This window comes from Chiloscyllium plagiosum, unplaced genomic scaffold (genome assembly GCF_037043375.1).
Source record: "Chiloscyllium plagiosum isolate Xiang-an unplaced genomic scaffold, Cpla_swu_hap1 HiC_scaffold_24, whole genome shotgun sequence".
Lineage (NCBI taxonomy): Eukaryota > Metazoa > Chordata > Chondrichthyes > Orectolobiformes > Hemiscylliidae > Chiloscyllium > Chiloscyllium plagiosum.
The window spans coordinates 59,511,590-59,529,469 of NW_028270162.1; the positions used below are offsets into that span (position 1 = coordinate 59,511,590).

Here is a 17,880-nt window from a genome sequence, read left to right on the forward strand (position 1 = left end):
AAAGTGCATCACCTCACATTTAGCTGCATTGAACTCCATTTGCCACCTCTCAGCCCAATCCTGCAGTTTATCCAAGTCCACCTGCAACCTGTGACATTCTTCCATGCTGTCCACTACTCCACCGACTTTAATGTCATCTATAAATTTACTAATCCATCCACCTATGCCTGCCTCTAAGTCATTTATAAAAATGACAAACAGCAGTGGTCCCAAAACAGATCCTTGTGGCACACCACTAGTTACCGGACTCCAGGTTGAATATTTTCCATCAACCATCACCTGCTGCCTTCTTTCAGAAAGCCAGTTTCTAATCCAAACTGCTAAATCACCCTCAATTCCATGCCTCTGTATTTTCTCCAACAGCCTATCATGTGGAACCTTATCAAAGGTTTTACTGAAGTCCATGTATACCACGTCAACTGCCCTACCCTCATCTACATGCTTGGTCACCTTCTCAAAAAACTCAGAGGTTTGTGAGACACGACCTGCCCTTGACAAAACCATGTTGACTATCTGAAATCAAATTGTTGCTTGCTAGATGATTATAAATCTTATCTCTTATAATCCTTTCCAAAACCTTTCCTACAACAGAAGTAAGGCTCACTGGTCTATAATTACCTGGGTCATCTCTACTGCCCTTCTTGACCAAGGGCACAACATTGGCAATCCTCTAGTCCTCTGGTACCAAACCTGTAGACAATGACGACTCAAATATCAAAGCCAAAGGCTCTGCTATCTCCTCCCTAGCTTCCCAGGGAATTCTTGGATAAATCCCATCCGGCCCAGGGGACTTGTCTACTTTCACACCTTCTAGAATTGTTAACACCCGTTCGTAACTAACCTCGATCATTTCTAGTCTATTATCTTGTACCTCATTTTTCTCCTCTATAATATTCTCCTTTTCCTGAGTGAAAACTGATGAGAAATGTTTGTTTAGCACCTCTCCGATCTCCACAGGATCCACACTCAACTTCCCACTTCTGTCTTTGATTGGCCCTATTGCTACCCTGACCATCCTTTTATTCCTCACATACCTATAGAAAGCTTTAGGGTTCTCCTTTATTCTATTTGCTAAAGACTGCTCGTGTCCTCTCTTTATTCTTCAACCCAAGCTGATAAATGAAAACTGTAGAAGCAGGAGTGCTCCGGTTTATTGGGTATTCTGTCCTGGATTTGCATCTAATATTAGAGGAACTTTTGAGTACAGAGCCAGCTGACATCTATTGGCATGTTATTTACAACATAATCCCCTCTTCAAATGGAGGCACCAAGAAGGTTTGCTAAGAGGGTTAGAGTTATAGTAATACTGAATACACCTATTTTATTTGTTTCACTTGAGCTGATTTTCCAATTGCTCTCAAACAGCTTGGCTGAAGGAAAAATCTACATTAATAAGGGAAGTTTCATAAACGCAAGGTATCCCACAACACATCCCAGCTAGTAAAGTACTTCTAAAGTCTAGTAATTGTTATTCTGTCAGAATGCAGCAGCTGTTTGCATACCTGGATGATCTGTTTGGGTGATATTGGTAAACAGATAGATATTGACCAGGATACCAGGGAGGACTGCCAGATCTTCTACACATTGGGCTGTAGGATCTTTTACCCATAACTAAGAAGGTTGATGGGACCTTGGTTCAAATTTTAATCTGACAAACCTCTTGCAGTATACAGTACTATCTATGTACTCAACTCTCTGGGGTGGAATTTAGTCAACTTTGCCTCTAACTTTGAGGCAAATATCTAACACTCCACTAAGGCTATGTTTTGTTTCTACTGTATTAAAGCTGCAATAGTTGTTGAGTTAAGCTAATCCAACATTAGGCAGTAATAGATTGAAACATTTCATTGAGACTTAATACTTTGCAGTAACCTGTGAAGAGAATTTATATACATATTTCAGTTTAAAATTATTTTGTTGAAGTTAGGCAACCTCCCCTTTTAAGTGTGACATGCAAAGATTGGCCACTTACTCTTGAAATCTAAAATCATTATCAATCCAATGGCATTATTTTGTTTAATACGTATGAAAGGAGAGTGAAAGTGAAACTGTCATTTGGAGCTCATTACAATTCGGACTGTTCGGAAATTTTCTACAGATAAAGTTTCTTCCGCATAGTTCTTCCTGTACTCTGAGGGTGACGGTTGTGTGGCACTGTATTGTAAAGTGAAATTCACAACAATAGTGCATTTCCAGAATCATTGTACCCACTGGATAGAAGTAAGTGCTTGTCCTTATATCTTCAGTCTGCATATCTCAGCACCTTTTTGCAGTTTATAGTTTTTGAATGTTAATTTTGAATGAAATATTACAGGGAGACCAACTGATCCATTGTGTTTTCGCTCCAGAACTTTGTGAGAGTCCCAAACACTTCTTTATCCCCACATTTTTCCCCTTCAAGTGCTTATCCAGTCCCTTTTTGAAAGTTACTATTGAACCTGCTTTATTCCAGATCATAACAACTTGCTTAGTAACTTATTAAATAAGAACCAAAAGAACCGCAGATGCTGTAAATCAGAAACAAAAGTAGAAATTGCTGGAAAAGCTCAGCAGGCCTGGCAGCATCTGTGGAAAGAAATCAGATTTAACGTTATGAGTTGGTGACCTTTCCTCAGAACTCCAGTTTTGCTTAGTAACTTGTGAAGTCTCAGTTTCTATAAGCAACCTTGTGAATCTCGGGCTTTGACTGATCTTATGATCATCTGTTCCTGTACTTTTTATGGTGTCCCCCCCATGGTCGAGCGGGCTCATACAGGTTTGGTAAGGTAGGGGAGGAAAGGCAGCAGGTGACTGGGGCCATAAAACTCATGAGCAGTTAACAGCCTTAAGAAAAGACAGGATAGTGATTTAAAAATTGTTTGCTGGAGTGTAGTTTCCTGTGTCAATGGATTTTTCACTAATATAGTTAGACCTCATGATGAAGTGAAACCTCATACGAAAACTGTAGTAGATATTACATTTTAAAGTAAGTGTCTTTAACATCCAGGGTATGGTTAAGTACGATCCAAAGTTACAGCTGACTGATGGTGACGACTCAGTGTATTCCAAGGTGTTGTGCTGAATCATGTGGTGCAGTAAAGTGTCGAGTTGTGCAGCACAGAAACAGACTCTTCGGTCCAATATAAAACCATTATCAATCCAATGGCATTATTTTGTTTAATACGTGTGAAAGGAGAGTGAAAGTGAAACTGTCATTCGGAATGTTCGGAACTTTTCTACAGATAAATTTGTTTCTGCATAGTTCTTCCTGTACTCTGAGGGTGACGGTTGTGTGGCACTGTATTGTAAAGTGAAATTCACAACAATAGTGCATTTCCAGAATCATTGTACCCACTGGATAGAAGTAAGTGCTTGTCCTTCTATCTTCAGTCTGCATATCTCAGCACCTTTTTGCAGTTTATAGCTTTTGAATGTTAATTTTGTATGAGATAGCACAGGGAGACCAATTGACCCATTGTGTTTTTGTCCCAGATCTTTGAGAGAGTTAATTAGTCCCAAACACAGCTTTATCCCCATGCTTTTCCCCTTCTAGTGCTTATCCAGTCCCCTGGTCCATGCTGACCAGATATCCTAAATTAATCTAGTCCCACCTGCCAGCATTTGGCCCATATCCCTCTAAACCCTTCCTATTCATGTACCCATCCAGATGCCTTTTAAATGTTGTAATTTTACCAGCCCCCACCATTTCTGGCAGTTTAGTCCATACATGCACCACCCTCTGCGTGAAAACATTGCCCCCGAGTCTCTTTTATATCTTTCCCCTCTCACCTTAAACCTATGCCCTCCAGTTTTGGACTTCCCTATCCTGGGGAAAAGACCTTGGCTATTCTCCCTTCTCCATGCCCCTCATGATTTTATAAATCTCTATGAGGTCACCCTTCAGCCTCTGACGTTTCAGGGAATATAGCCCTAGCATATTCAGTCTCTCCCAATAGCTCAAACCCTTCAACACCGGCAACATCATTGTAAATCTTTTGGGCACCCTTTCAAGTTGAACATCATTTTTCCTTTTGCAGGGAAACCAGAATAGAGTGCAGTATTCCAAATGTGGCCTAGCCAATGTCCTGTACAGTCAAGCATGACGGCCCAACTTCACTCCATGCACTGACCAATAAAGAGCTGAAAATGTGTTGCTGGAAAAGTGCAGCAGGTCAGGCAGCATTCAAGGAGCAGGAGAATCGACGTTTCGGGCATGTGCCCTTCTTCAGGAATTCCTGAAGAAGGGCTCATGCCCGAAATGTCGATTCTCCTGTTCCTTGGATGCTGCCTGACCAGCTGCACTTTTCCAGCAACACATTTTCAGCTCTGATCTCCAGCATCTACAGTCCTCACTTTCTCCTCGATACTGACCAATAAAGGCAAGCATACCACATGCCTCCTTCACTATCCTGACTACCTGTGACTCCACTTTCAAGGAACTATGAACCTGCACTCCAAGATCTCATTCGGCAACTCCCCAGACCTGACCATTAAGTGTATGATTTGCCCTACCAAAATGCAACACCTCACATTTATCGAAACAAAAATCCAATTGCCACTCCTTGACTCATTCGCCTATCTGATAGGTCCTGCTGTACTTTGAGCTAACCTTCCTCACTGTCCAATTTTGGTGTCATCTGCAAACTTACTAACCATTCCCCCTATATTCACACCCAAATCATTTATATAAATGATGAAAAATAGTGGACCCAGCACTGATCCTTATGGCACACCACTGGTCACAGGCCTCCATTCTGAAAAATAACCCCCCACCACCACCCTCTGTCTTCTACCCGCGAGCCAGTTCTGTATCCAGGTGGCTAGCTCTCCCTGTATCCCATGTGATCTAACCTTGCTAACCAGTCCATCATGTGGAATCTTGTCAAATCCCTTACTGAAGTCCACATAGACAATGTCCACCTCTCTGCCTTCATCAGTCTTATAGCGTCATAGAGTAATAGAGATGTACAGCACAGAAACAGACCCTTCGGTCCAACTTGTCCATCCTGACCGGATATCCCAACCCAAGTCCCACCTGTCAGCACCTGGCTCATATCCCTTGAAACCCTTCCTATTTATATAGCCATCCAGATGACTCTTAAATGTTGCAATTGTACCAGCCTCCACCACTTCCTCTGGCAGCTCATTCCATACACGTACCACCTTCTGAATGAAAAATTTGCCTCTTCAGTCTCTTTCATGTCTTTCCCCTCTCACCCTAAACTCATGCCCTCTATTTCTGGACTCCCCCACCCCAGGGAAAAGACTTTGTCTATTTATCCTATCTAGGCCCCTCATGATTTTATAAACTTCTATAAGGTCACCCCTCAGTCTCTGACGATCCAGGGAAAACAGCCCCAGCCTATTCAACCTCTTCTTATAGCTCAAATTCTCCAACCCTGGCGACATCCTTGTAAATCTTTTCTTCTTTGTCACTTCTTCAAAAATACTAAATCAGATTAGTGAGACATGACTTCCTACACACAAAACAATGTTGAATGTCCCTAATCAGTCCTTGCCTTTCCATATACATGTACATCATGTCCTCAGAATTCCCTCCAACAACTTACCCACCACTGACGTCACACTCACCGGTCTATAGTTCCCTGCTTTTACTTTCCACCTTCTTAAATAATGACACTACATTAGCCACCCTCCCAGTCTTCTGGCACCTCACTTGTGGCTATTGATGATACAAATATCTCAGCAAAGAGCAATCAATTCCCTACCTTCCCTCCAAATTCTGGCATATACTTGATCAGATCCTGGGGATTTATCTGCCTTTATGCATTTTAAGACGTCCAGCACCACCTTTTCAAGATATTATTTATTTCTCCAAGTTCTCTTGCCTCCATATCCATCTCCACAGTAAATAGTGACGTGAAATACTCGTTTAGTATTTCGCCCATGCTGTTCCACACACAAATGACCTTGTTGATTTTTAAGGGGCCCGACTCTCACCCTAGTTATTTTTTGCCTTTAAATTGTATTTGTAGAATTTCTTTGGATTCTTCCTAACCCTATTTGCCAAAGATATCCCATGTCCCTTTTTGTCCTCCTGTTTCCCTCTTGAGTATACCCCTACTGCCCTAAGACTCCTCAAAGGATTCACTCAAACCCAGATGTTCATATCTGTCATATGCCTCCTCCCTTTTCTTGTAATCAAAGAAATGCGGGAGTATTGGTAAGGTTGGGCAAATTTAACATCAACCAGGGTTCTTTGTAATTGTAAGAATCAAAATCAGAATTCAGCTTATTGTGCATGTGATAGACAAGCAGGAGTTTGGAAGAACACAGCAAGCCAGGCAGCATGAGGAGGTGGAGAAGTCGATGTTTTGGGTTTAACCCTTCTTCAGGACTGGGGGTGAGTATGGGGGGAGCTGCAGATAAAGTGGCTGGCGGGGGCAGGGTGGTGAGGTGGGGATAGGTGAAGACAGGTAAAGGGTGCCACTTGTTTGGTCACTGGGAGGAATGAAACCAGTTGGTGGAAGGGAGGGGGAGGAGCTGGGAAGGGAGTCGGGGGGGATGGGGAAGGAGGTTATTTGAAATTGGAAAACTGAGTGTTGGGTCGTTATTATGTTTGGAAGGGTGCTGATTTAGAGCAGTGGAACGGGGAATGGAGGTGGTGCACTGAGGGCTATCTGGATGGCAGAGGGGGGAAAAGCACGTTGTTTGAAATAGGTGGACTTCTAGAATGCTTGGGAATGGAATGTTTCCCTGATCGAGCAGGTGCAGCAGAGATGGAGCAGTTGGGAGAACAGGATTGAGTTCTTGCAGGATACAGGGTCGGAGAAGGTGTAGTCCAGGTAGTTATGGCGGTCTGTAGGTTTGTAGTAAATGTCCGTCTGGAGACTGTCACCACAGATGGAAATGGAGAGGTCAAGAAAGGGGAGGGAGGTGTCTGAGATGGACCAAGTGAATTTGAGGGTGGATAGAAGTTATGGGTGAAGTCGATGAATGCTTCCAGTTCAGCCTGGATGCAGTCATCGATGTAACGGCAGAAGAGTTGGGGTACAGTGCCTGTGTAGGTACTGAAGGGGGACTGTTCGATGTAGCTAATAAAGAGGCAGACATATCTGGGGCCCACCCGGGTGCCCATGGCCACTCCCTTGATTTGGAGGAAATGGGAGAAGTTAAAAGAGAGACTTTTGAGGGTGACGACCAGATTGACAAGGCAGAGCAGGGTATTGGTGGAGGGGGACTGGATGGGGCTATTGGAGAGGAAGAAGCGGAGGGCCTGGAGGCCATCCTTGTTGGGTATTGACGTGTATAAGGAATGCACGTCCACTGTGAAGACAAAGTGCTGGGGTCTATCTTCATACTGGAAGTTCCTGAAGAGGTGGAGGATGTGGTTGGTATCGCATATGTTGGTGGGAAGTGCCTGAACCAAGGGGGAAGAGGATAGAGTCGAGGTAGGACGAAATGAGTTCAGTGGGACAGGAGCATGCCAAGACAATAAATTGGCCAGGGTAGTTGGGGATCTTGGAGACCAGGTAGAACCGGGCAGAATCTAGGCTGGGGGACTATGAGTTTGGAGGTAGTGGAGGGGAGATCACCAGAAGCAGTGAGGGCACAGACAGTGAGTTCGATTTTGGCCTGATGGATCGCGGTGGGGTCGCAGGCAAGAGGGAGGTAGGACATGGTGTCAGAGAGTTGGCATTTGGTCTTTGCAACATCGAGGTCCATTCTCCAGACTACCACTTCCCCGCCTTTGTCAGTGGGTTTGATAGTGTTGCGGAGTGAGTGGAGTGCTGCATATTCGGGGGGGGTGAGGTTGGAGTTGGTGAGGCAGGTGTAAAATTGAGGCAGCTGATGTCACGTTGGCAGTCAGCAATGAAGGGGTCTGTGGTGTGTACAAGGCTGGCGGTAGTGACCAAGTGTAAGAGGCAGGTTGGAGGCGGGAGAAGGTGTCCATAGAGGGGGGATACATAGAACATTACAGCGCAGTACATGCCTTTCAGCCTTCGATGTTGCACAGACCTGTGAAACCAATCTGAAGCCCACTAACCTATACAATTCCATTATCAGCCATATGTTTATCCAATGACTATTTAAATGGCCTTAAGTCCACTACTGTTGCAAGCAAGGCTTTCCATGCACTTACTACTCTCTGAGTAAAGAAACTACCTCTGACGTCTGTCCTATCATCCCTCAATTTAAAGCTATGTCCCCTCGTGCTAGCCATCACCATCTGAGGAAAAAGGCTCTCAATGTCCACTCTGTCTAATCCTCTGATCATCTTGTATGTCTCTATTAAATCACCTCTTAACCTTCTCTCTAACGAAAACAGCCTCAAATTCCTCAGCCTTTACTCCTAGGACCGTCTCTCCATACCAGGCAACATCCTGGTAAATCTCCTCTATCAACTTGGGTGGCACACTTTGGGGATCTATGCACGTGGACACAGAGATCTCTCTGCTCATCAACATTACCAAGAATCTTACTATTAGCCCAATACTCTGTATTCCTGTTACTCCTTCCAAAGTGAATCACCTCTCACTTTTCTGCATTAAACTCCATTTGCCACTTCTCAGCCCAGCTCTGCAGCTTATCTATGTCCCTCTGTAGAATGCAACATCCTTCCACACTATCCACAACTCCATCGACTTTAGCGTCATCTGCAAATTTATTAACCCATCCTTCTACGCCCTCATCCAGGTCAGTTTTAAAATGTCAAACAGCAGTGGCTCCAAAACTGATCCTTGCAGTACACCACTCCGAACACCCTCCGGTCTCTCTGCTCCTGTACCAGTTTGGAATTGTACCCTTCATTTTTTTTTTAGATGTGTCTTCCCCATTTTGCCTGTCAAAATAAGATAACTTCTCTGCATGAAATGTCACCTGCTACTTGCCCGCCCAACCCATCTGCATATCTACCTTCTTTTGAAGTTCTACATGAGTTTTCCCCACTGTGTTTCCAAGTTTTGTGCAATAGACAGATTTTGAAATTGTGCCTCTATACTCAAGTCTAAGTTTCAAAATGCCTGGTTTAGCCCATGAAGATAGCGAGAGGGAAATCGAATCATTGATAAGGGAATGGAATTACCCCCTAACTTTCACTGACCTCATCATTATACCCTTTTTCTTTCCTTTGTGCCCTGAATTTCTCCCTTCTTCTCTTGTGGTAATGTTTCGCAAAAGCTCACTCGTGCAGTTATACGACATGTGTGAGCCGATTGTATCTGATCACAGAAATAAATTTTAGAGCATATTTAATAAAGTCTTTAATGAATGGCTACAAGTGCTCCTTTCCAGCAGGGTCAGACAATAAAGGCTAGCTGTGGGAACTCTGCTTAGTGCTTATTCTCCATCCTTGCTATCCCAAGGCTAACCAATCTTCCTAGCTATGATCAACTAATTCATGCAGAAAGGACAGTTCAGGTTTTTATTTGTGACATTCCAACAAAACAAACCTAGTCTCTTGCCTGCTGAATAATTTTGGAAAATTTTCAATATTTTTCAGAAGAGTCATTGTGGGAAAACTGCCTATTGGCAAAACTCTTTGCTGAAATCTGGGCAACATTGGCAGCATTCGCATGACCATGGCAGAAGAGCACAAGGACAAACAGCAAAGTCAGAAAAAAGTCAGCCAGACTTATCACAGCTCAGCGCATTCCCAGTCTCTGCTGGATGGACTAGTTGCACTTCGGAACAGTGCAAGTTTATTTGATGTCACCCTAATTGTAGAAGGGAAGTCCATCGAGGCTCACCGCATACTCCTGGCAGCATCATGTGACTATTTTAGGTATTGTACTTATCTCATGTGTTGGCAGAGATATGTTGATGTGTATTGTAAGGGGAATGCTTTGTCGTGAGGGTTATGTGAGAATATTTCGATGTATTTGGGAGTGCATGTGTGCATTTTGGATTTGTGTGCGTTTTGAGGCTGTGTGCTTCGATGATGGGAGTATACATGTCTTTTAGGGAGTACGTGTACTTTTGAGATTGTGATTGTATGTTTGGGATTGTATACGTTTGTTGGATGTGTTTTGGGGTGATGTGTGCAAGCATGTTCGTGTGAGGGGTATTTGTATATGTTTGGGACTGTGTGCTTGTTCAGCTGAATGTGTACTTTGTCTCCTGGAGGTCATGCACATATGTGTATGTGTGTGTTTGTGTGTGGGTGGGGAAGTGGCAATGTCCTTGGGTTCATAACAACAGAAGCCAAGTCTAATACTTTTGAGAGAAGGCAAGAGAATGAGGTTGAGAAACATAACAGCCATGATTGCATGGTGGAGCAGACTCAATGGGCCAAATGGCCGAATTCTGTTCCTATGTCTTATGGTTTTATGTGTATTTGTCTAATTTTGGGAGTATGTATTTGGCGGTGGCTGGTGTCTGATAGTTGCTGTATATGTGTGCCTTTGGGGATGTTTATGCATAGTTTTAAGGGCTTGTGCATGTTTACGTTTATGCATGTATTGGGGTGAGTGAATGTATTTTGCGATTTATATATGCATGTACTTGAGTGTGTGTCTGTATATTTCAGGCACAAAGTATGTGTATATTTTTGGAATTGTATTTGTGGTTGTGCAATTTTATACTAACTGTTCTGTCAAATCATAGTGTGGTAAGAAAAAACATTGTTTCCCATTCATTTATTCTCTGTGTGTCTTGACTGGTGATGCTTGATTTAAAGTCTTTGTCTAAAATCATGTGAACATCAACTGAATGTCATCCTGACTACACCTCAGCCATAGTTTGACTGTAAACCTTTATCTACACTGTCATCTGGGCTGCTGCTTGTTCTGCCACAAGCTGTGTAATTTGTGATGCTCCTGCCATCTTCAGTTTGACTCCTATGATGGAAGTTTTGCCAGATCATAAAACTTTTATTCAATGTCATCTTGTATGCACAGAATACCATCTCTCATCAACTTGCAATGCTATTTTAATGATATGCATTGTTATTTTGTTCTGACAGGTGTCCCAAATATTTTATCTTATAAACAAGCAACTTCTGTATTTCTGTATGGCGTAACATCATGCCTCTGAAGATAGGATGGTTGACCCTATATTTACATCCCCTGAGTTTTGGGTTGATGTCCGAACCTCATTTACAAGATCACATAACCCAGGGCAATACTGAGGGAGTGCTGTGCTGTTGGAAATGGCCATTCTTTTGGGATGGGACATTAAACCAAGGCACCTTCTACTCTATCGGGTAGATGCAAGGGCTCAAAATACATGGGTGACGGACAAACTCACCCCACAAGATCCCCAACATTACTGGATGACCAGTCAGAGGAAGGTGATTCCCCTAAGTTGAATGGCCAGAATCTCTGAGGAGCTGCTAGCTTAGCTATAAGACAATAAGTAATAAATGTGGGAGGGGAACAACCTGTTTTGGAGGAGCAGCAAGCAAGAAAATAAGAAAGGAAGGAGATTGAGCGAGTGAACCAGTGCAAAATAATTTTGCCAGGATATGCTGAGACCAGGACATCTGAGGTTGAGCGGTGGGTTGTCACAGAATCATAGAATCCCTTCAGAATCATTAGACACAACAACTCCACACCAACCCTCTGAAAAGTAACCTAGCCAGATCCATTCCCATACCCTATTACTCTACATTTACCCCTGACTAATACACCTAACCTACACATCCCTGGACACTATGGGAAATTTAGCATGGCCAATTTACCCAAGCTGCACATGTTTGGACTGTGGGAGGAAACCGGAGCACCCAGAGGAAACCCACACAGACACGGGGAGAATGTGCAAACTCCACACAGACAATCACCCGAGGCTGGAATCGAACCCGGGTCCCTGGCGCTGTGAGGCAGCATTGCTAACCACTGAGTCACCAGCCATCATGCAGCCCATGCTGATGACAGTGGTGCCCAGAGCCTGGGTGATCTGATGCTGGGGGTGTTTGAGGACAGGAAGCTCTTTCACCAAGAACGCAAAAGCTGAAGGTGAAGGAAGGCAGGTGCAAGTATCTGGAGTTCAGTCTATATGGCACTAGGATAATGGCTGTGGAGGAGAAAAAGGCTGTAAGCGGTTTGGGCGGAAGATAGAGGCTGCAAAGGGGTGGGTGGAACAACGAGTCTGCGTGGGGGTCAGGCAAAGAAAGAGGCTGCTTGGAGTAGTAGGGATAAGCAAAGAGACTGCAAGGCATGGTGAAGGGAAAAAGGAGGTTGAAAGGGGGATGAGGGAGAAGGTGAGGCTACAAGCTGTGGAATGAGAGAAGTTGCAAGATGGTTGAGGAAAGCAGAAAGTTGCAAGAGGGTGGGGCAGACGATAGGCTGAGGAATGATGGTGGGGAGATGGGGAGGCTCCAAGATGGGTGGGGAGAGGGAAGTTGCAATGGGAGGAGTTGGCGGTTACAAAAGGGGTGAACAGTTTTAAGCCTGTCAACAAAGGAATGCTCAGTTAATTAGGGGTCAGGAAAACCTGAAAGCAGTGAGGTAGTTAATTCCGTGCAAAGCATTGTGGAATCCCTCATTTAAGGCTACATATTTTCAGGAGCTGCCATACAGGGAAATGTGGTTAAAATTTTCAGACTTTGTGCATATGTGTTGGAAACAAATTGGCTATGATTTCACCTGTCTGTGAAAAGTGTGCTTAGTGTGTTGGCTTTTTATATGTAGAAATGTGTGACAGTTGAAACAAAAACTGTTGCTAACTTGTGCATGTTGTCCTGTGCCAATATAAATTAATGCTTTCCTTGTGTGTGGCAGCCTTATGTTTAGTAATTATTGGAGATATTGATAAATTATTCTAATTCTGCCTCTGAGTTCAATTACCCAATACGTCAGCATGATTACAGAAGATATTATACTCTGTGACAACCCAATAAATGTGTGAGTAAGAATGAAAAAAGAATCTGTAAAAACCAAAAGAAACCCTTGAGAAAATCTCCAGAACAGTCCACGGCACAAAAACAAATATTTTGTGTTCTGGGTGGTTGTAAAAGATGCAGTGGCACTATTTCAAAGATGAGCAGAAAAGTTATCTCTAGTATCCTGTCCAAAATTTACTTCTCAATTATCATCACAAAAATAGATCATTTGGTCTATTCCACATTCCAGTTTATGGAATATTGCTGTGCACAATTTGGCTACACTGCATTTCTTACGTTACAACAGTGACTACTCTTCAGATGTGTTTAATTGGCTTTAAAACCTTTGGGTTCTGTAAAGAATCCTGAGATCATGACTTCCATGATAGAAATGTTCAAAAATCACACAACACCAGGTTATTGTCCGACAGGTTTATTTGGAAGCACTAGCTTTCGGAGCACTGCTCCTTCATCAGGTGGTTGTGGACATGACCACCAGCACTCTGAAAGCTAGTGCTTCCATTGTAAACCTGTTGGACTATTACCTGGTGTTGTGTGATTTTTAACTTTGTCCACCCCAGTCCAACACTGGCACCTCCACATCATGATAGAAATGCAATCTTTCTCTTTGAACCAAAGACATCACACTTGCTCACAGTAAAGAGATTTTCCCAAAGTAACACAGACAGTGGTCTCCATACTGTCTTTGTTCGATCAGACAAAACTGTTAGGGCATTTAATGAGCTGGAAGTTTTAAGTTTACACTCTAACATCTAGGTTGAAGAGTCTGGTGCTGGAAAAGCACAGCCAGTCAGGCAGCATCTGAGGAGCAGGAGAGTCGATGTTTCCAACGTAAGCTGTTCATCAGAATTCCTGACGAAGAGCTGATGCTCGAAACGTCGACTCTCCTGCTTCCTGGATGCTGCCTGACTGGCTGTGCTTTTCCATCACCACACTCTTTGATCTCCAGTATCTGCAGTCCTCACTTTCTCCCACTCTAATATCTGGTACATCTTTCTCTGAGATCTTTATGGAATGTATGTTATGTGTGAGGCCCTGGGCAGTGCGGCTGAGGCCCTGCACTCCATGACTGAAGGTCCGGATGATGTGATGAAAGTTGCTATATGACTTGACAGGAAGTTGTGGATGCTGTGATGGGAGGTTCCAGGTGCTGTGATGGACTGATTCTTCTTGGATGAGTGAGTTGGGATACTATTGTATTGTCCCTTGTATCTATCCAGAGTTTCCTGGGTCAGACAGCTCTGATTTAACTTTGAGACTGATGATTTAGTCAAAATTCATGTTGTTGTTGAACATTGAATAACACTTATCGTAATCACTGTTGCTTGACTCATTCCTGGGAAGGCTGCCATGCACAGTGATTTCCCTGGGAATGACCAATCCATTTTTTTGGAAAATTGTCTCTAACATGTCAGTGAAGACAATTATTTTTTTCTCCAGGTAGTGGAGAAGTGCTTCTATAAACTTGGTCTGCACCTTAATTTTACTGTCTGAAGACTGATCAGTATCTGTCCTGTTCACAGGGGGATGTTTGCTGGTGGGCTGCGGGAGATGCAGGAGAAGGAGATATTTTTACATGACATAACCTATATGGCTATGTGCAAAATCTTGGACTTCATCTACACTTCTGAGATGGAGCTGAACCTGAATAATGTACAGGACGTGCTGGTGGCTGCTTGTCAGCTGCAGGTAATTGAGCTATAATGTCGAAGCATAGGCCTGAGCATATGAATTAAAACTCCAATATTGACTTGGGAGACTAGCATTCAGGAACTGAATATGATTCTATCCACCTGGAGTCTGTAATGATGGACTCATGTAGTGAGTGAATCTTTACAGTTAACACAAAGCAGCAGTTCCTGTTACCAAATGTAAAGAGAATAACTGGAACCATTTCTGGATTTCAAGCTATCACGGAATTACCTTAGCGAGTTTTGAGAAGATTTGAGGCTCAGGTTGAGGTTCTGGATGTAGGTTTGCTCGCTGAGCTGGAAGGTTCATTTCCAGACAATTCGTCACCTACTAGGTAACATCTTCAGTGGGCCTCTGGGTAAAGCACTGCTGATAAATCCTGCTTTCTAAATATAAGAAACCCAAACATATAAATAGCAGGAATTATCAGCAGTGCTTCACCTGGAGGCCCACTGAAGATGTTACCTGTAGGGTGACGAAACGTCTGGGAATGAATCATCTAGCTCAGCCAGCAAACCTACATCCTGGAACTACCTTTTGCCATACATTCCTTCCAAGTGTAAACATCTCCTCTGAAGAGCTGAAGTAAGTGAATTGAATCCTTGAGGTACCAACAACAAAGGTTATTATTTGCCTGTGGGTGGCTGATCTAAAAATACCTACCAACATGTTGTCATTTGCCTCTGTCCTTGCACATTCTTAAGGTTCAGATTTGCAGCTATCATATTGGGCTGCTCGTCTGACTTGCCTTACTCTCCAGTTTTCACAAATGAAATGACTTAACAAACCACACAGATGTATTAAACCACAACAAGAGAATAATAAGCGTAAAAGTGAACAGACCACTCTGCATTTCCTAGGTGCCAGACACAATAAAGACACAATACCCTCCCAGTTTGTTTTTAGATTAGATTACTTACAGTATGGAAGCAGGTCCTTTGGCCCAACAAGTCCACACCGACCCCTCAAAGAGCAACCCACCCAGACCCATTCTCCTACACCTAACAGTTGACCCTACCGAAACTATTTCACTAAAACTGGGACTTGGACAGATATTGAGAGAGCTGTAGATTGATCAGGCAGTTCCATACCATATTGATACAGATGAATCATACCTTTTAGACAATGTCCTAGACTCCAATAGCCTCATGACATATCCTTTCTCATTGGTGGGACAGACCAGCCAAAGGTGTTAGCACAGTGGCCTGCAATCTTCAGCTAGTGAATAAGGGAGTCTTCAACGTTGATCTACACCTCATGAAGTTGATGGCACCAGGTGAAATATGGACAGGGAAACCTGCTGATTATCACCAACCATCTACCTTATCTCTCTTTGATGAATCAGCATTCCCCCATTTGAATGTTACTTGCAACAAATACTGAAGGTACCAAGGACAAAGAATGTACACTGGCTGGAGACTTAATGTTAATCACCAAGAATGGCTTGTTAGTACCCCTAATGACCGAGGTTGGCAAATTTTAAAGGATGTAACTACCAGATTGAGCCTGCAATAGGTAAGAAAAGCCTGCTTAACCCCATCCTCCCCAGTCCACCTGTTAGAGATGTGTTGGTGAAATCCTGTCTTCACATTGGAGGTGCTCTTCAGTTTGTTGTGGGACACTACTTTGTAAATTGGGATAGGTTCAGAACAGATCTGGCAGCATACAACTGTACAACCATGAGTTTTTATAGGCCATCTGCAGCAGCACTGTAGTCCATCACAATCTGTAGTCTCCCACACTAGTGTTACCAAATCATTGGACCAACCTTAGCAGATACTCGAGGTAGCACCAGGCAATTGAAAAACTGATAAAGTAAAGAACTGTGAATGCTGGAGATCTCAAATAACCCACCCAGTGTGAGTTCAATTCCCACTCCGCCTTCTCAACCTCTCCCCTTACCCTCAGATTAAACCACACCATTTGTTTCTGTATGAGATAGCACCCTGACCCAACCCATTACCCTATCCCTGTAACCCTGCATTTTCCATGGCTAGTGTGTCTAACCAGCACATCCCTGGACACTATGGAAACTGGAGTACCTGGAGGAAACCCATGCTGACACGGTGAAAACGTGCAAACTCCGCACAAACAGATGCCTGAGGGTGGAAGCGAACCTGGGTCCCTGGCGCTATAGGCAGCTGTGCTAACCACTGAGACACTGTGCCACCTACATCCACCATTTCAAACACTCATTCCCACCATCATCACTGCATAGTGGCAGCAGTGTGTACCATCTACAGACGCACTGCAGAGACTCGATGTAATCCTTTGACGCCACCTTCCAAACCCATGACCCGCCTCAGAAGGAAGAGGAACAGCAGAAGCATGGCAACACCACCACCTGCAACCCCCCCATCCAACCCACATAACATCACCGCTCCTTCACTGTCACTGGATCAAAATTCTCACCTTCACACCACACAAACTGTAGTGCTTTAGGAAGATGGCCTCATCAGCATTTTCTCAAGTGCTGTTAGGAACAAGCAATAAGTGGTGATCTTTTCAGTGATGCCCACATCCCATGAAAAATTAATTCCAAAATAAAGCAATACAGTATTAGGCAGTTACAATGAATGGATAAGGGTACAGAAATGATGAGCTTCATTGTAGAGTTGGGGTACTGGTGAATGAGATATGAAGAAAGAGTTAACATTCTAGAGGGATGATTTAGATGGGAGAATTCATGTCTCAGAGGGCTTCAGTGGGTCAAATGGCCAAGTGCTGTGATTGAACTTTAAATCTTTTTATCATCTTGTTCCAGTCAATTGCCAGCAACAATTTAACCTGTAGCTAGATGTTACATTTTTTTGCAATATTCAGCTTCTGCCACTAGATGGTATGGAGCCACTTTGTAAATGCAAAAATGCACTGAAAGAGCAGCCACAGTTCACAGAAGATTTAGGTACAAAAACAATGCGGCATCTGAGTTTGAATTACTGGATTAATTGAACTTTATAGTGAAACAGTTTACAGGACCAAGCTGTAGATGTCAGCCTTGGACATTATGAGCACCTCAGGTGTGTGTATAATTGAAAAGGCTAGTTGGTTTCTTGTGGAAAACATTAAAGAGCATCTCCTTGAAGGTGTCATCTGCTGAGCAGAGCTCTCCAGGGATCAGGATTGGTCAGCTCAGAACTTGTATAAGTTGATCATTAGCATACTGTTACTTTAGTAACACTCAGAGTAGTTATTTTAACTTTGACTGTCAAATCTTTGATGTAAAACTCTGTATGTTTCACATAGGGCATGTCATTCCCTGCTCAGCACATGATAACTAGGAATATTAACTCTTCTTGTCATTCACTGGGACCAACCAGTTCTCAGTAGAAGGCATTGGATGCACACATCAAGTTACTGAAAGGGATACTGCAATCTGACTGAGCTAAGCTTCAACCCCACACCTG

The 17,880-nt window shown here is 43.4% G+C and overlaps 1 protein-coding gene across 3 annotated transcripts in view; it reads left to right on the plus strand.

The window, feature by feature from the left end:
• The window catches only part of klhl22 (kelch-like family member 22), a 75,199-nt gene that overhangs the window by 13,927 nt on the left and 43,392 nt on the right, over nt 1–17,880 (plus strand). For 2 of the 3 annotated variants that reach the window (XM_043716150.2, XM_043716152.2), the window contains 2 exons: nt 9,443–9,724; nt 14,305–14,470. In XM_043716150.2, coding sequence (XP_043572085.2) covers nt 9,516–9,724; nt 14,305–14,470 — 375 coding nt within the window. In that variant the 5' untranslated portion in view covers nt 9,443–9,515. Of the gene's footprint in view, nt 1–3,248; nt 3,344–9,442; nt 9,725–14,304; nt 14,471–17,880 lie in introns of those variants that run through there. The other variant, XM_043716151.2, reaches the window with a different exon arrangement.